Genomic DNA, 19,851 nt, shown 5'->3' with positions numbered 1-19,851 from the left:
TCGGGGTAGAGAGAGAGGAGAGATAGAAGGTAAAGCTAAAATAATAATAATAATAAATCCCATGTGAGAGAGAGGGGGAAAGAGATTTTGAAAATATAATAAATAATTAATATGGATCACAATAAAGTAAATATTATTAGTGTAAAAATAGTAATAGTATTTAAAAAAATATGGGATGAGTGTGAGTGGGATGGAGAGAGAGGTGGGAGAGTTGATAATAATAATTGCCCACCTAATCAATCTCCCTCAAGCATTGCCTCATTTAATTACCCGAACTCATAGGCACCCAAGCATTAATTTCCCACTCATCCACATGTCTACCAAGCATTATCTATTGAATTTCCCGCTCTCCCATCCTCTTATTCAATCACTCTCTCTCCCTTCCTCCCTCCCCCCCTCTCTCTCTCTCAATCATTGGTTGGATTAATTACCCACTCATCCACATATCTTCCAATCATTGTATAATTTAATTTCACGCTCTTCTAATCTCTCTCCCAATCACACACACACTCTCTCTCTTCCTTCCTCACTCCATCCCCCTTCTCTCTCTCTCCCCCTAAAGAATTCACGCTCATGAATAATTTTAATTTGTTTTTTCGGTATATCATTATTATTATTTTATATAATTATAATTATATATATATATATATATTGGCATATAAATATATATATATATATAAATGTCACTATTATCTCTCCTCTTAGGAACGACACTAGACGAGAGAATTTGGCGATGACACTGAAGGGACCCGGATGAAACTTTTTAAGATGGACGCGATGGTATATTCGGACAGCGAGTTCGTTATGCGTGCCCGAGGAAAGAGTTTCGGAACAAGGCGAAAATATACAGGGAGGTAGTAGGAGGAAGGTTGGACGTGGGGAAGGATTTGCATGTAGCGTCGGGATCCCAGATGAAAATTTAGAGTGATTTTTACTAAAGGGCCCTTTTAGAGTGGTAACGGGTTTAGGGTTTACGTGGAAAGTATTTCGGAACAAGGCGAAAATACACGGGGAGGTAGTAGGAGGAACGCCGGACGTGGGGGTGGTCTTGCATGTCGCGTCCGGATCCCGGATGTAAATTTAGAGTGATTTTTACTTATAGGTCCTTTTGGGAGGAACAAGCTATATATTTTGACTCTAAAGTTTTGATAGGTCTGGAGGCATTAAGGTACCCATGACGAAATGTAAGTCGCTAAATTCCGGACATCTCTATCTCACCACCAATAATTGCATGGAATACGGTTTAGGGTTGTAGGAATTAAGGTTTACGATTTTAGGGTTTATTGTTTAGGGTTAAGGGATTTTTAGGTGTTGGGTTGTAGGGATTTAGGGTTGAGGGTTTTAGGGTTTAGGGTTTAAGGGTTTTAGGGTGTTAGGGTTTTGGAGTTATAGGGTTGAACGGTTTTAGGGTGTTAGGGTTTTTGAGGTATCGGGTTGTACGGTTTTAGGGTTCAGGGTGTTTGGGATTTAGGGATTACGGTTTTAGGGTTTAAGGTTTAGGGTTATTGAGTTATAGGGTTGTATGGATTTAGGGTTTTAGGGTTTTAGGGTTGAGGGTGTTTGCTGATTAGGGTTTAGGGTTTACGGTTTTAGGGTTATTGAGTTTAATGGTTGTAGGGATTTAGGGTTTAGGGTTTAGGTTTATTGACTTTTATGGTTATTGACTTGTAGGGTTGTATGGTTTCAGGGTGTTAGGGGTAAGGGTTTTTTGGGTTTAGGGTTTACGGGTATAGGGTTATTGAGTTATAGGGTTGTAGGGATGTAAGGAGTAGGGTTTAGGGTTTAGGGCTTAGGGTTATAGGGTTATAGGGCCATAGGGTGTGATGGTGTTAGGGATTTAGGTTGTAGGGGTTAGGGATTAGGGGTTAGGGTTTATGGTTTTTGAGTTGTATGGTTCTAGGGTTGTAGGGTTTTAGGGTTATAGGGGTGGGGGGTTAGGGGTAGTGAGTTATTGGCATGTAGGGTTTTAGGGTTATACGGTTATAGGGTTATAGGGTTTAGGGATTAGGGGTATGGGTTTTAGGGTTTAGAGTTATTGAGTTATCGGATTGTAGGGTTATAGGGAATTAGGGTTTAGAGTTATTGAGTTATAGGGTTGCAGGGAATTAGGGAATTAGGGTATTAGGGTTTTAGGGTTTTAGGAAGCAGTTGGCATCAGTCAGAACTAGGCAGCAGTCAGCAGTAAGAAGTACTGAGCAGTCAGCAGTAGGCAGCAGTGAGGAGTAGGCAACAGTCAACAGTAGGCAGCAGTCAAAAGTCAGCAGTCAGCAGTGAGGAGTGGGCAGCAGTCAGCAGTAGGCAGCAGTGAGGAGTAGGGAGCAGTAAGCAGTTAGCAATAGGCAGCAGTCAGCAGCATGCAGCAGTCAGAAGCGGGCAGCTGTAGGCAGGCAGTAGCAGCAAGCAGTAGTTAGCAGCAGGCAGTGTGTAGAAAGCAGTAAGCAGTAGTAAGTAGTTTTGTAGGGAATCATTAATTTCCTACTCAGCCACCCTCTCTCCCAATCACTCTCTCTCTCCCAATCCTTGCCTCCATTAATTTACGACTCATCCACCCTCTCTCTCAATTATTGCCTCCATTAATTTCCCACTCAAACACTCTCTCTCCCAATCATTGCCTCTATGATTATCCCACTCATCCACCCTCTCTCTCAATCATTGCCTCAATTAATTTCCCACTCACCCCATCTCTAACAATGATTGCATCCATTAATTATCCACTCACCCACTCTCTCTCACAATCATAGGGTCCATTAAATTCCCACTCACCCTCCCTCTATCCCAATCATTGCCTAAAAAAATTTCCCACTCACGCACCCTCTCTCCCAATCATTGGCTCAAATAATTTCCCAATTACCCATTCTTTTATTCAATCAATGACTCCATTAATTTACCGTTCACCCAACTTCTCTCCCATTCATCCTCTCTTCATCCCTTTCTCGCTCAACGTACGTTCCCGGAGAGAGACAGCGAGAGATAAAAATAAAATGATTATAATAATTATATGATAATAAAATATAAAATAGAAAATAATAATAGAATAAAATAATAATAATATAATAAAAGAATTAAAATATAATTAGTTTTCACTCAGACATTAGATCCTCAAAAAATTGAATGCAGTAAATTACGCGGCAACGCACCCTCTCTTTCTCCCTCTTCGGCAATAATTGCATGCATTATATTATCCGCCGACTCAAAACCTCTCTCGTCCCATGAATGCATGCATTAATTATTCCGCTCTTCCACTAAACTTAGTGCGGACTTACACTTGATATCTCCAAATGATTGATTTTACTCGATCAAATTTTTTTTGCATGCAATTAAATATCCGAGGACTCAAATAATCTGAAACCATAAATCATCGAATGCATAAAAATATCCGCTCGTTCACACATTGACTCTATATTAAAGTTGCAGTCATTAAATTTTGCACGAGATCGCGACTCACACATTGACGTGGGGGATCGTCGCGGAGAGGAGGAAATGACGGTGGGCCCGCATGTCGGAGTCGGGGTACGGTCGTGGGCGTGTTAAAAACGAGGGTCATATTTTACTTACAGGCCCTTTTCGGAGGACCAAACGGGTTATTTATGACGTTGAATTTTGCATGCATCGGATACTCCATTCGTGCACGGAATGTTGAAGTGTAAATTCATCGTAATGCCATGTCACCAATACTCTACACTGTCAACAAAGCAATATGTTAAAAGATATTTAGGAATATTCAACAATATTTAGATCCATGCAGGCAGCAGCCAGCAGCAGGTAGTAAGCAGTAGTAAACAGCAGCAGGCAGTAGTAAGCAGCAACAGACAGTAGTAAGCAGTAGGGAGTATAAGCAGTAAGCAGAAGGCAGTAGTAAGCAGTAGGCAGTAGACAGTAGGCAGTATGCAGTAGACAGGAGCAGACAGTAGTAAGCAGTAGGCAGTAGGCAATAGGCAGTAGGCAGTAGTAAGCAGTAGGCAGTAGTAAGTAGTAGTAAGCAGTAGTAAGGAGCAACAGACAGTAAGCAGCAGCAGGGAGTAGTAAGCAGTAGGAAGTAGGCAGTAAGCAGTAGACAGGAGAAGGCAGTAGTAAGCAGTAGACAGGAGAAGGCAGTAGTAAGCAGTAGACAGGAACAGACAGTAGTAAGCAGTAGTAAGCAGTAGTAATCAGTAGGGAGTAAGGAGCAGCAGGCAGTAGTAAACAGCAGGAGGCAGTAGTAAGCAGTAGTGAGTATAAGCAGTAAGCAGTCGACAGTAGGCAATAGGCAGTAGTAAGCAGTATGCAGTAGTAAGCGGTAGTAAGGAACAGCAGGCAGTAAACAGCAGCAGCAGGCAGTAGTAAGCAGTAGGGAGTAGTAAGCAGTAGTAAGGAACAGTAGTCAGTAAACAGCAGTAGGCAGTAGTAAGCAGTAGGCAGTAGTAAGCAGTAGGCAGTAGTAAGTAGTAGGCAGTAGTAAGCAGTAGTAAGGAACAGCAGGCAGTAAACAGCAGAAGGCAGTAGTAAGCAGTAGGCAGTAGTAAGCAGTAGTAAGGAACAGCAGGCAGTAAACAGCAGCAAGCAGTAGGCAGTAGTAAGCAGTAGGCTGTAAAAAGCAGCAGACAGTAGTAAGCAGTAGGCAGTAAGCAGTAGAAAGGAGCAGGCAGTAGTAAACAGTAGGCAGTAGTAAGCAGTAGACAGTAGCAGGCAGTAGTAAGCAGTAGGCAGTAGTAACTAGTAGTAAGCAGCAGCAGGCAGTAAGCAGCAGCAGGCAGTAAACAGCAGCAGGCAGTAGTAAGCAGTAGGAAGTAAGCAGTAGAAAAGAGCAGGCAGTAGTAAACAGTAGGCAGTAGTAAGCAGTAGACAGTAGCAGGCAGTAGTAACTAGTAGTAAGCAGTAGTAAGGAGCAGCAAGCAGTAAGCAGCAGCAGGCAGTAGTAAGCAGTAGGCAGTAGTAAGCAGTAGTAAGGAACAGCAGGCAGTAAACAGCAGCAGGCAGTAGTAAGCAGTAGGCAGTAGTAAGGAACAACAGGCAGTAAACAGCAGCAGGCAGTATTAAGCAGTAGGCAGTAGTAAGCAGTAGGCAGTAGTAAGCAGTAGAAAGGAGCAGGCAGTAGTAAACAGTAGGCAGTAGTAAGCAGTAGACAGTAGCAGACAGTAGGCAGTAGTAACTAGTAGTAAGCAGTAGTAAGGAGCAGCAAGCAATAAGCAGCAGCAGGCAGTAGTAACCAATATGCAGTAGGCAGCAAGCAGTATACAGGAGCAGGCAGTAGTAAGCAGTAGTAAGCAGTCATAAGAAGTAGTAAGCAGTCGTAAGAAGTAGTAAGCAGTCGTAAGCAGTAGACAATAAGGAGCAGCAGATAGTAAGCAGCAACAACTAGTAGTAAGCAGTATGGAGTAGGAAGCAGTAGGCAGTAAGCAGCAACAGGTAGTAGTAAGCAGTATGGAGTAGTAAGCAGTAGACAGTAAGCAGCAACAGGTAGTAGTAAGCAGTATGGAGTAGTAAGCAGTAGACAATAAACAGCAACAGGTAGTAGTTAGCAGTATGGAGTAGGAAGCAGTAGGCAGTAAGCAGCAACAGGTAGTAGTAAGCAGTATGGAGTAGTAAGCAGTAGACAGTAAGCAGCAACAGGTAGTAGTAAGCAGTATGGAGTAGTAAGCAGTAGACAATAAGCAGCAACAGGTAGTAGTTAGCAGTATGGAGTAGTAAGCAGTAGACAGTAGTAAGCAGTAGGGAGTAGTAAGCAGTAGACAGTAGTAAGCAGTAGTAAGCAGTTGGGAGTAGTAAGCAATAGTAAGCAGTATGGAGTAGTAAGCAGGAGTATGCTCTCTCTCTCTCTCTCTCTCTTTCTCTCTCTCCGTATCTCTCTCTTTATATATCTATCTCAATCATTGGCAATGATTGTTTCCCATTCACACTTCTCTCTCACACTTATCTTATCAATGATTGGAAATTATTATTTCCCGCTCACATCTCTCTATATATCTTTCTCTCACACACTCAATATAATCATTGGCAATGATTGTTTTCCGCTCACACATCTCTCTCACACTTATATTATCAATGATTGGCAATCATTATTTCCCGCTCTCATCACATCTCTATATATATCTTTCTCTCACACTCTCTAAATTCAATCATTGGCAATGATTGTTTCCCGCTCACACCTCTATCTCACACTCCCTCTCAATCATTGGCAGTCATTATTTCCCGCTCACATCTCTCTATAAAAAAAAAATAAAAAAATAAAAAAATAAATAAAATAAAATGAAATAATATAATATATCGTAAATTTACATCACTAAATAAAAGTTCCCGCTAATTTAAACATGAGATGATATAATTTAGTAGTAGGTTAGGAACGGAACCTCCCTCTTTTTTTTAAGAATGTGAATTACCCCGAACACTTGACTTGACATGACATCACATGGGTAATCAATAGCCCTCCGTATCGTCTACGCGTTGGCGGAGAGGGATCAACGTTATGAGTTACGGTGCAAAAGTTAGGAAAGTAGAAAGAAAATAAAAGATATATAATTAGATTTAATGGTCAACTGTGCGATTTGCCGCTCCTCCTTCACGCAGGTTTTATATTTTATCTATTTATAAATATTTTTTTCAATCTTAATTTATAAATAGATTATAAAAATATATATATATAGATATATAGGATGTGACGGAATTTGACGGAGACGGGGAAGGAAGAAGTCCGAAATTTATTATGGGGGAGTGCTGAACGGTACGGTAAATATGGGGTACGAAGTTTGATTCGGGAGAGGAGGATATGACGGTGGGCCTGCATGTAGGAGTTGGGGTCGGGTCGTGCTCCGGGAGAAAAACCAGGGCATATTTCACATACAGGCAGGCCCTTTTCGGAGGACCAAACGGTGTTTTTTGACGTCGAATTTTGGTTGCATAAGATGAAATGTAGGTCTCTAAATTCCAGAACTAACAAATCGTGTTTCGCTCGATTCCAGAGGATATGGGTGTTTGAAGTTGTACTAAAGGCGTTATTATCCGTTACGGCAGGCAAGAGGATCGAATAGCTCCGACCCTCGAACTACCGCACTGCGGCAACGCCTCGGCCTCCGTCACTTGCCGCCGCTGACAGATCCTGATTCCGGCATCCCGGTAAAACTATACGCAATTAAACGTACACCTACTCACCCCCATTTATCTCTCCCACTCCCACTCACCCAAAATTGATGGTAGCTAGGTTAATGATGAGCAATGAAGTAAATGGTGCATAAGGAGGAGGTATAAACAGAAGGTAAAAGAACGCCACTCGACAGCATATTGTCTTTGCAAACATTAGCGACATCCTTCCACTCAATGCAATGCATTGCATTGCATTGCATTGCATTGCATTGCATGCTTATTATCTTTAATCGATAAATGAACATCTCCAAACTAAATCCTATATTGTGTAGGATATGTTATCCCATCTCATCCCATCCCATCCCATCCCATACCATACCATAGGCTTATTGCCTGTTGCATCGGATAAATGGGATAATTTACCTCTTTAACCTACCGACAAATGTGATGACAGCGATTGCAACGTTTGATGATGTATGTATGTATGTATGTATGTATGTATGCATGTTCAGGAAATTCCATTATGTCATCGAATGTCGAAGTTGAATTCATCGTAATGCCACCAATACGCAGGCAGCAAAGCAAATTGTCAAAAAGTAATAATTTAGAAGTATTCTATGTAACAATATTTAGTAGCATGCAGGGAGCAGGCAACATCGAGGAGGAGGTAGATAGGCAGATAAACAGATAAATAGGCAGGCAGATAGGCAGATAAACAGGCAGTGAGATAAACAGGCAGTGAGATAAACAGGCAGTGAGATAAACAGGTAGGCAGATAAACAGGTAGGCTGATAAACAGGCAGGCAGATAAACAGGCAGGCAGATAAACAGGCAGGCAGATAAACAGGCAGGCAGATAAACAGGCATGTAGATAAACAGGCAGGGAGATAAACAGGCAGGTAGATAAACAGGCAGGTAGATAGGGAGATAAACAGGCAGGCAGATAGGCAGATAAACAGGCAGGCAGATAAAAAGGATGATAGGCAGATAAACAGGCAGATAAAAATGCAGATAGGCAGATAAAAATGCAGATAGGCAGATGAACAGGCAGATAGGCAGATGAACAGGCAGATAGGCAGATAAACAGGATGATAGGGAGATAAACAGGCAGGCAGATAGGAAGATAAAAATGCAGATAAACTGGCAGATAGACAGATAAACAGGCAGATAAACACGATGATAGGTAGATAAACAGGCAGGCAGATATAAATACAGATAAGGCAGATAAAAATGCAGATAGGCAGATAAACAGGAAGATAGGCAGATAAACAGGAAGATAGGCAGATAAACAGGCAGATAGATAGGCAGATAAAGAGACAGGCAGATAAAGAGACAGGCAGATAGGCAGATAAAGAGACAGGCAGATAGGCAGATAAACAGGGCAGATAAAAAAACAGAATGATAGGCAGATAAACAGGCAGATAGATAGGCAGATAAACAGTCAGGCAGATAGATAAAAATGCAGATAGGCAGATAAAAATGCAGATAGGCAGATAAATAGGCAGATAAACAGGCAGGCAGATAGCCAGATAAAAATGCAGATAGGCAGATAAACAGGCAGGCAGGCAGGCAGGCAGGCAGACAGGCAGACAGACAGACAGACAGACAGACAGACAGACAGACAGACAGACAGACAGACAGATAGGCAGTAAGCAAGCATCAGCAACTGCAAGCGGTGGGAAGTAGCAGTGAGTAACCAGTAGGCAGTATGTAGTAAAGAAGTAGCAGGATATGACAGTAGGCAGCACGAAGCAGTAGGCAATAGTAGGTAAGGTAGGTAGTATGAAGTAGTAGGGATTAGGATAGTAGTATGCGTTAGGTAGTAGGGAGTAGGGAGTAGGGAAGTAGGAAAAATTTTCTCTATCTCAATCATTGACAATAAGTGTTTCCCGCCCACAACACACCCCATCCCACCCCACTCACTCATTCACTTTATCCTTCTCTCTATCTCTCAATAAGAGACAATGATTGCCTGATTAATTAAAGATCTCGCTCAAATTCATCTTTCTCACACATCCTTTTATATATATATATCTTTCTAAAAAAATGGGAATAAGTGTTTCCCGCGCACACCTCCTCTATCGATCTCGGCCACACTTAACGATTACATGTACAGGAATCCCGCTCAAAATTGTTTTAATAGGAGAGAGAGAGAATATTGATTTATAGGGTTAATTATACACACATATATATAATAGGAGGATGTTTAATTTATTCAGTTTTGGAGATTGAGGATTTCCACGAGAGGGGTTTTGTAGCCCTCTGAATCCTCTACGCGGTGGCGCGGACGGATATACGTTATGAGTTCCGGGGAAAAAGTTATTAGGCGGCGAGTCTGAGTGGAAGAAAGAAAATCAAAGAAAAAGGAATAAATAATTTTTTTTTTTTACCGGCGTCACTGTGCTAGCACTGTGCGTGCACTGTGCTCCCACTGTGCACTGCGCACAGTGCACTGTGCTAGCACTGTGCACCGTGCGCACGGAGGGAGGCCGCCCGCTTTTTTTTCCCGCTGCGCTGCGCTGCGCTGCGCTGCGCAGTTTTTTTTTTTTTTTTTTTAATATATAAAACATAATATATATATATATATATATATACATAATAGGATATGAAGCGGTCGAGACAACGGATTTTGACGGAGACGGTGAAGGGAGATGTTGGAGAATTTTTACGACGGAGCCGGCGGTATAAAAATAACAGGAGTCCGTTTTGCGTGATCGGGGAAAAGAGGTCGGAAGGAGACGGAAACAGGACGTGGGGGTAGGGGGCGAAGAGGGGGACCCGAAGGTGTGTCTGCATGTCGGAGATGGAGTCCGGTTGAAAATATAAAATTAAATTTACGAACGGGTCCTTTAGGTAGTGCCGAACGGTAAATATGGGATACGAAGTTTGAACGCAACCGATAGCCGTTTGGGGATGAAAAAAGACGTGGCGGGTCGTCGCGGAGAGGAGGATATGACGGTGGGACCGCATGTAGGAGTCGGGGTCCGGTCGGGGCCCGGGGGAAAAACGAGGGCCATATTTTACTTCCAGGCCCTTTTCGGAGGACCAAACGGCGTTTTTTGACGTCGAATTTTGGCTGCATAGGATAACCCTGAGGGTTATGGTATGAAATGTAGGTCTCTGAATTCCGGAACTAACAAATCTTGTTTCGCTCGATTCCGACTTCAAACGGCCAAGTTATGGCCGTTTGAAGTTGCCCCAAAGGCGTTTTTATCCGTTACGGCACGCAAGACGGCCGAATCGATCTGACCCCCGAACTACCGCACTGTGGGCCTCGGCCCCCTCTACGCGCCGCCGCTGACGGATCCTGATTCCGGCACCCCGGCAAAACTATACGCAATTAAACGTACACCCTCTCTCCTCCCTTTCTCTCTCCCACTCACACCTTTTATATTAATTTTTTAATCTAAATTTTTTTTCTGATTACGTTTTTTATTTTTTGAATTTAATTTTCTTTTAAAAAAGAACCTGAACATAAGTAAATATATTTATTTAGGGTTTTTATATAAAAAAAATTTAATAATAATTAATTATTTATTTATTAAATGCTTGCTTAATAAAGATAGATAATAGATATATTATATTCATTTAATTTGATTTAACGTAAACGTTTGTTTACGATTTGTATAATTATAAGAGTTTGTAGGGTTTTGGGTTAGGGTTTAGTTACATTTCAAACTCATTCATTAAAGTTAAGGCCAAAGCTATTCCTAAGGCTAAGGCTAAGGCTATTGTTAAGGTCAAAGGACTCCAAACCTTTTGACTGAAACGCCTTTTTGCCATCTAAAACAGTTGATATGCTTGGTTCATGGATGAGCAATGCAGTCAACGGTCAAAAGTAGGAAAAAAAAACCCCTCACAAGCTTGATTATTTCTTTGCAAACAAAATCCACATCCATCCATCCATCCATCCACTCAGCTTCTCCCTTATTATTGCAAATGGATAAAAGAACATATCCAACTATACTCTACTATACTATATTTTGTAGGTTAGGTTATGGTCTCACATAAATAAGATTATTGGCTCGTGCATCGGATCAATGGACACAACCTCTTTAACCCACCTACAAATGTGACTGTGATTGCAACGCTTGATTGATGATATTCAAGAATTTCCATTCTGCTATTGAATGTCGAAGTTGATTTCAGACAAAAACATCATACAGATAATGTTGTTAACCGGTTGGTGATCATACAATACAATACAATATAATATAATACTTATTGAATGATAGGTTTAAAATTTGTTACTCAATTTTGTGCCACCCATAACTGCTTGCTGCTAGGTTAATGATGAGTAAAGAAGTAAATGGTGCAAAAGTAGGTAGGAGCTATATCGAAGCTAAAAGAACGCCACTTGAGCTTATATCTTTGCAAACAAAAGCTACATCCTTCCACTAAGCTTCTTATTAGCTTAAATGGATAAATGAACATCTCCAACTATACTATATTGTCTAGGTTAGGGTAGGGTCTCCCATAGGCTTATTTTGGTTTATTTTGTTAGTTTAGGGTTTAGGTTGGTTTATTTTGGTTTGGTTTTGTTTGGTGTTTAGGGTTTAGGGTTTAAAAAAGTAATCAATATTGGTTTTAAGTGTTTTTCCCTAAACCCTATCTTCACTCTTCCTTTGTAAGTTTTTTACTTGAGCTTAAATGTGCTTGTTGTAATACCCTAAACCATAGTTCTGTCGATAATAACCGTTAGTAAAGAATTTCTCTAAGTATGAAAGAATACCGTATTAGATTTTTGACGATACATCAAATCTAATAACTTCTTGCTTATCTTATATTTTGTTTTGTTATCTTATCTTATCTTATCTTATCTTATCTTATCTTATCTTATCTTGAAAAAATAGTTCTCGTTTGACAATCAATATTGTTAAACATATATTGTTAAATATTGCTTCAACGTAGCTGGAGATGTTCAATTATCCATTAATTTGAGCTTGATTATAAGAAGCTGAGTCGAAGGATGTGTGCCTATAATTTTAATGTTTGCAAAGAAGCTCAAGTGGCGTTTAATGGATGGATGGATGGATGGATGGATGGATGTTTTTTTGGACAGACATACCGACCGTACGACCATCAAGCAAGCAAGCAAGCTTTTGGGTAGGATGCCATCACATGGACGGACTCTCAGAATGCGGTGAAGTATCTACTACTTGTATAGCATATGCAAAAGTGAGAAGGAATATGAAAGTACATGCATTAAGAGAGAAATGAGTGAGTGTATTTATTGTCACTTTTTTGAATTAATTGTTACCTAAATATCTCGATTGCAACGGTAGAAAACTGTTTCCTATCTTGATTGCAACTTTAGCAAGATTGTAATACAGCATCTATCTATCGTCTGATAATGAGGTTAAGATTTGATCTTCTGCTTGTAGCAATAACACCCGTCGAACAAGCACTCTACTAAATATTTGCTTGTTCCAGTGATTCGAAAAGTTCGTCACTTGGCCAAATGATACGCATTTAGTAATTAATTTTTAAATAAATAATTGATTAATAAAATCATAATATAGATATTAAATATAGTCATTAAACTTAATTTAACCTAAATATATGTTTGCATTATTAGAGTAGTCGAAGTCGTGGAATTTTGCAACGGGAATATTATTCGTGATATTTACAACTGATCTGACACATTCAAAATTTCGAATTCGTACAAAATGTATTGTTAAATGCTGTGATAAAATTTATTATTCATTAAATATTTGTGAAACATGTTGAACTTATCGTAGATAAAAAACAATTTGAATTCGTTTTTAATTTATAAGACCGACCATCCTATATATCTATATACGTGCATCAATCAAACATCGGGACATGACATTTTATATTGGAGAATATAGGTCTCGTCTCATATTTTCTTGAATCGTCAAGTTATCGTATAATATCGTATAGTAGCGTATAGTATAGTATAGTATCGTATCGTATAGTATCGTATCCTATCGTATAATCTCGTATCGTATCGTATAGTATCGTATCCTATCGTATAATCTCGTATCGTATCGTCTTGTCTCGTTTCGTATCATCTAGTATCGTCTCGTCTCGTTTGGTATCATCTAGTATCGTCTCGAATAGTATTGTCTAGTATCGTCTCATCTCGTCTCGGCTTGTGTTGTATATTCTGAAATAGTCTTGTTTTGTCTCGTCTAAACTTGTATGTTAGAGTTTTGTATTATATTGTCTCGTCTGATCTCGTGTCATATCGTATCGTCTCGTCTCGTCTCGTCTCATGCAACAGTAAAAGTAAAAGCAAAAGCAATATTAACATAAAGGATAAAGCATAAAGGATAAAGAATAAAGCTTAAAGCATAAAGAAAAAAAAATTAATTAAAAAACAACTGCCACCTGTTAACTTCATGGTCCCCTCTTAGGGTGCTCGTCCTGTCATATGCCACCAGTCCCATGTCGATAGGTTGCGTCAAGTTGCGTGCTCGTGCAGTCGCGTCATATGTATTGTGTTGACAGGTAGCGTCACGTCGTGTTCCCTAGCCTACTTGTGGCGTCGCGTCAGATTTTGACGACTTCTGGTGCCGTCGCGTCACAATTTGACGCCTGCTTGTGGTGTCAGGTCGGCTTTCGGCGCCTGAATGTGCAGTCGCGTTGTGTCCGCTTGCGCTATTCTCCATGTTTTGTCACGTCTGCCGCAAGATGGTTAAGGAAATTTTTTTTTTAAATTTGTGCGCTTTACTCACCTCCACCCCAATCCTGATATAAGGTCACTTCATTGTCATTGCGACCCTCACCAAGGTCTCTCTTGCTCTTCTGCTTCATCTTCCTCTGCCTCTTCTTCATCTTCTTATAGTTCAGCCTAGTCTCCCATCTCTTCTCCAATCTCAAGTACGCCTCCTCTCTCCCTTCGACTTCGACATCCACCTCTTCGGAACGTTCTTCTGCTGCCTCATATTTCCTTCATCAGGCTGCGTGATCAAGTGATATCTATCAATATGACCACCTCCACCCGATGCACATATTGGAGCATGCGGGCATCTGATTTCCTGTCCATTTCTATCCACAACGAACCCTACCATCCAACGACGTTCACCACCCAGCGAGGTACGCCGGTGAGTATGGTCGAGACTTTGGGGAGAGTTATTAGTCTGCAGCGCACGGCCTTGACTTTGTCAATACGTATCTACGATGGAAGCGGCCAAATTCCTTGCATCCAAACCCTCGAACCTGCTCACGGAACATATGTGGCTCCAGACATCGCTCGCAGGCAGGCCGAACCAGTTGAGTTGCGGAAGTTGGTCCGAGTCCTAGGGAAGCTTGATTTGGGTCCGGATGGGGCATTACAGCTGATCGATTGTTATTTTATGGTCGAACATCGTCCGAACGCGGATACACTGCACATCTACAATTGCATGTTACTGCATTGGAAAGAAGATAATAAGTGTGTTTAGTAATGCTAAGTATGCTAAGTAATGCTTGTGTTCCGTCTTGTTTTATGTTGCAGGTCATATGGTCTTGTGTTGTGTCTTGTATTAGGTTGGAGGTATTAGGGTATGGTGTGTTGTGGTGTGTAATGTTGCCAATCGTTAAGGGTGATATGTGTTGTATTGTACTGTACTGCGATGATATATAATAATATGTGTTTTTATGTAATATGATGTTACATTAGATTGTGTGATGATATGAATACTGTCTTATGATATTATGTGTATATATAACTCAAAACATTAATTAATAAACCCTAAACCGGTATAATGAAAAAACTATATCTCCCTTAACGATTAACGCCTAATACATAACGCTAAACCCTCAATCACAATCGACAACCCTAAACCTTAACGATAAAAGCAAAAAATATAAATAATAACGGCTAAACATTAACGCTAAAGGCCTAATGATTAACCCTTAAAGCAAAACACCTAACACTTATCGCTTAACACTTAACCCATAACGATTAACGATTAACACATAAATCATATAGGATAACGATTAATGCTTAACAATTGATGATAACGCATATCTATAAATGATTAACGCTTAACCTATAAAGAATAACGCTTACCGATTAACATTAATAGTTTAACACTAAAGGCTTAACGCTGAACGCTTAAACAATAACAATTAACCCTTAATGAATAACGTGTAACGCATAACCCATAAAGTATAACCCATACCAAATAACGCTTAACCCATAATGATTAACGATAAACCCATAAAGCTTAACGAATAACTATTAACGATTAACGCTTAAAGATTAACGCTTAACCTACAACTATTAACGCTTACCGATGAACGCTTAACGATTAATGATAAACTGTAAACGAATAACGATTAACGATTAACGAATAACGCTTAACAAATAACGAATAACGAATAACGATTAACGCTTAACGATTAACGCCTAACACATAAACGTATGGTTTTATTTCCTAAAAAAATTTAAAATTAAAATAATTCTATATTAAAATTTTAATTAATATAAAAATAAAAGTTAAATGCAATATATTCGTGTGCAGTGTCGTCTCGTCTCGTCTTGTTAGTGCGCCATGTTAGCTGGCGTGCTTCTCCTTGTAGTGTCGTGTCACGTCCTGTCATGTCGCACGTAGTGGCCCGTTGTGGATTGTCGGGTGCAGTGTCCCGTCACGCCGAAAGTAGTGTCGCGTAGTGTTGTGTCGTGTCGCGCGCAGTGTCATGTGGGTAATGTTGTGTCACATGCATCGTCTCCTTGTCCCGTCCCGTCTTGTCTTGTCCCGTCCCATCTCGTCTTGTCCCGTCCCGTCTCGTCTTGTCCCTTCCCGTCTTGTCCTGTCCCATCTCGTCTTGTCCCGTCCCGTCTCGTCTTGTCCCTTCCCGTCTCGTCCTGTCCCATCCAGTTTTGTCTCGTCCCGTCTCGGCCTGTCGCCCCGTGATGCAGGTGGAGGTGGAGGTTGGCAGATTAATAAGACCTCTCCCAAATCCCTTCCTCACCCTCAACCTGCCCGCGCCACCCAAAAATTTCCCCTCATCCGCTGTCAATCTCATCTTCACCAAGATGAACTGGTTTCAAGCCATCCATGTCAAGCTTCTAGCAAGCGACTTCCTCTCCCTCACTGTCCATAACCCCCCAAACAATGATCCTACCTTTTTCAGGAGAGGTATGCAAGTGTGGCGACTAGAGACGGTTGGCGTCGTGGTGAGCAAGGATCGCACCGGCGACTTTCTCAAGTTCGTTGTCGATGATGGGACCGGATGTATTCCTTGCATCATCGACCTCACTGACCGTTCGCATTTGGGGCTCGCTGCAGAAGTGGAGACAGAGAGAGTTCTCAGGGAGGCAGCGACTGTGGAGCTGGGAAAGTTAGTGCGAGTTCGAGGCAAGATCACGCAGGGGGAGGAGGGAGGACTGCAGCTTAAGGTGAGGGATGTTGGAGTAGAAGACGATCCCAATATGGAGCCTCTGCACTGGATGGATTGCATCCGCTTGGCTAGGAGTTGTTATGACCGTGCAGCACACCCCTAAACGCCGGCTCATGGTCTTCCATCGTATGTTATGGTTAGATTATCTCATCGTCAGTATTGTACCGTGGTATGTTATTATGTGTTATCGGATGTTTGGGTTAGTGTGAAGTCGGGTGGTTGCAGGTTTTATGGTATGGTGTGGTTTGGTGTGTAATGTTGGCATGTTAATGAGTTCTGTGTTGTATTGTATTGTCTGTGATGATATGTAAGAATATGTGTTGTTATGAAATATGATGTTATATTAGATTAAGTGATGTTATGAATTGGGTATTGTGATAATAGGTGCATATATAAATCTTAATCCTTAACGATGAACGTGTAATTATTAAAGTTTATCCCTTAATGAATAATGATTAACGAGTAACCAATAATGATACACGCTTAATGCATAATCCATAACGATTAACCCATAACGATTTACAAATATCGAATAACCCTTAATGATTAACCTTTAAAGATTAACGCTTACCCCATTAACGATGAACGGTTAACCCGTAACGAATAACCCTAAACCCTAAACCCTAAACCCTAAACCCTAAACCCTAAACCCTAAACCCTAAACCCTAAACCCTAAACCCTAAACCCTAAACCCTAAAACCCTAAACCCTAAACCCTAAACCCTAAACCCTAAACCCTAAACCCTAAACCCTAAACCCTAAACCCTAAACCCTAAACCCTAAACCCTAAACCCTAAACCCTAAACCCTAAACCCTAAAACCCTAAAACCCTAAACCCTAAACCCTAAACCCCAAACCCCAAACCCCAAACCCCAAACCCCAAACCCCAAAACCCCACAACCCCCAACCCCCAACCCCCAACCCCAAACCCCAAACCCCAAACCCCATAACATTGAATAATTTACTTGTGAACGATGAGTCACTTCTAGATAATGACTATGGCAATAAGACCTTGCACCTATGAGATGGTTCCAGGACAATTAGTAGTTATATCAATCTCTCCTTGACCACACATTGGCTACATGTGTGCACGTGATGTCATTCGCTATTGTATTTGTGTGGGGCATTGCATGTCAAACCATCCTCATTCGATGATAGTTATAGTTGTTAGCAATTGTAGATGGTTTCAGGACAATTAGTAGTTATATCAATTTCTCTCCTTAACCACACATTGGCTCAATGTGTGCACGTGATGTCATTCACAATTGTACTTGTGTTGGACATTGCATGTCAATCCATGCTCATTCGATGCTAGTTACAATTGTTAGCAGTTGTATTTGATATTGCAGTGTTATATTTATTATTATGTGAGATGTATATATAGTTTAGAACTAGAATTCAAACCATTGTGCAATTTTTAATTAAATTTTTCAGGTTTTTACACAGTAGATTTTAACCCATGTGATATGCAAACAACTCTATATATTAAAATAATATTTTAAAATAGTTAGATGGAAGTTGGCATTTGAAAATACTATTAGTTAAAATTTCAAAATATGAAAATCTTTAGAAGTTTTTAAGATACATATGTATATAGGTGTCATATCTATATTTGCTCTTAATTATCTCATTAAAAATTATGCCATGCAAAAATATTTAAATGCAAAATCAAATACTTCATCATTTTTTTTATTTTTTAATTCACCTAAACAATAAACATTAAAGAGTAAACCAATTCAAATGCACTTCATGCTGAATTAATTATTATTTCTAATATTTATTGATTTTTTCCAACATTTATTATCAATAATTTATGCAAATTATTTATTTCAAGATGTTGCAACCAAATTGCTATTTGATTTTAACATTTAAATAGATGTTCAGTCTAGTGGGTATAGATTTTGCATGCATCCGTCTAAATTTTTTTTATGTTAAAGTTGCACTTTATCATTTTTTTTATCTCACCCTTGTTGACTCCCCTGCTTTATCATTCTTTTATTGTTGTTTTTTGCTTAGTAGTTGCCTAAGAGATTGTCACATTGTCATTGTTGGAACCATGCCATTCCAAGGCCCAGGAAGGAGAATATTTAGGATAGAAGTATTACTATACAATTTTATTTAGAGTAAGATATAATTATTAACTAAAGAATCCAAGAGATGCTCCTTTTGATTTGCTTACATAGTGCAAGGAAAAATATTTGTTGTTTTGGCTGTAACACAATTTTGATAAATACTGATGATTTGTGATGCTTTAATATGACAAAGTATCAAATTGTTGTTATTTTCATTCTTAAGGCATTATTTATACATTCTAGGCACACAGAGTTTAATGGAGGCATACAAAATATGTAGCCAATCCAAAATAGTTGGGGCACATACAGCTTACTGAAGATGATGATGAACCAATGTAGGATTAGCCATTTCCAAGCATATTAAAACTTTTTAAAGATCGTGAGTTGTTTAGGATGTAGATGATATCTATTCCTTGATAGTTTGTCTGGAAACTTAACCAAATATTGGGGGTTATATGTTTATGAAAATCATGATATTTTGGTTCATTGAAAGCATTATGATTGCTTGATAATATTTTATCAATACAATTTAGTGTGAATAACATCCTCATATTAGGGACCAATTTTAAAACTCAGTCACTAATAATATAGTAGAAAATTAAAAATAAAACAAAATTCCCATGTTCGAGCGTTATCTAATAACAACCCGTCATTATCTAATAACTTCATTCAATCGTTAATTAAAATTTGATTAGTTACAAATTCCCATGTTTCTGGGAGAGTTAATACTATTGATAACCAACCCCTTATATTATGTCATCGAAATTTTGAGCCAAAGTAAATTCATAAAGAATTTTCACAAAACAATTTAAGATCTTTATATGAACATTTTCTTTTTCATATTTCTAATTACTTTCTTAATCCATTATCCACTCACTTTCTAAATTCCCAGTCAACTTTTTTCCAACTGCCATATATATACAAGTAATCCTTTGAGGCTTATAATCTGTTGTAATTAACAGTTTAATAAATTAATTAATCTAGCAAACCAAACGCATCCTAATTAAATCACTCTTTTACTTTAGTTTGTTAAAGAGTTAACAAAATTCTTAAATTTAGCAAATAACTCATAACAAAATGCCTCTATACTCAATGGAAAAGACCATTGATGGAAGCACAAGAAAACACAAATTCATAAGTTTTGCTTTTCTACTTCCTTTTAGACAATCTTTTTGCATTATTTTCCCCCTTAATTGCTCTTCTAATTCGATAGCTCGCAAGCATCAAGATGGGCCCTGATATAGGAGGTATTTTACTCATTCTATTTGGAATACTAGGTAATTAATTATATACGAATCATCCACTTATTCTTGGTTTTCAATATTTTCTTTATTTCTTTTATCATGGATTTCTTTTAAATGCTCCCTATT

The 19,851-nt window shown here is 39.5% G+C and overlaps 2 protein-coding genes across 2 annotated transcripts; one reads left to right on the top strand and one right to left on the bottom strand.

The window, feature by feature from the left end:
* Positions 1–3,711: 3,711 nt before the first annotated feature.
* Positions 3,712–7,085, bottom strand: LOC122045201. Its single transcript, XM_042605314.1, has 3 exons — positions 7,054–7,085; positions 4,694–5,128; positions 3,712–4,564 (listed from the first exon to the last, which is right to left on the bottom strand). The coding sequence occupies exons 1-3, from the start codon at positions 7,083–7,085 to the stop codon at positions 3,712–3,714; spliced, it is 1,320 nt and encodes a 439-aa protein (XP_042461248.1).
* An 8,960-nt stretch (positions 7,086–16,045) lies between these two features.
* LOC122045193 (CST complex subunit STN1-like) lies at positions 16,046–16,513 on the top strand. Its single transcript, XM_042605306.1, has one exon. It carries the CDS (start codon positions 16,046–16,048, stop codon positions 16,511–16,513), a length of 468 nt encoding a protein of 155 aa, XP_042461240.1.
* The last annotated feature ends 3,338 nt before the right edge of the window (positions 16,514–19,851 follow it).

Source organism: Zingiber officinale, chromosome 1B, assembly GCF_018446385.1.
Source record: "Zingiber officinale cultivar Zhangliang chromosome 1B, Zo_v1.1, whole genome shotgun sequence".
Classification (NCBI taxonomy): Eukaryota; Viridiplantae; Streptophyta; class Magnoliopsida; order Zingiberales; family Zingiberaceae; genus Zingiber; species Zingiber officinale.
The sequence above is the reverse complement of the archived record's forward strand: the minus strand, read 5'-3'. Positions and strand labels throughout refer to the sequence as shown.

Excerpts from the sequence above, each read along its gene's own strand:
- LOC122045201 (XM_042605314.1), bottom strand. The coding sequence starts at position 7,085 with ATGCCGGAATCAGGATCTGTCAGCGGCGGCAA. Across the intron at positions 5,129-7,053 it reads GGATCTGTCAGCGGCGGCAA|TTACTACTGCCTACTGTCTG; the intron begins GTGACGGAGGCC and ends GCTTACTACTAG. Across the intron at positions 4,565-4,693 it reads CCTGCTGCTGCTTACTACTA|CCTACTGCTTACTACTGCCT; the intron begins GTTACTACTGCC and ends TGCTTTTTACAG.
- LOC122045193 (XM_042605306.1), top strand. The coding sequence starts at position 16,046 with ATGAACTGGTTTCAAGCCATCCATGTCAAGCTTCTAGCAAGCGACTTC.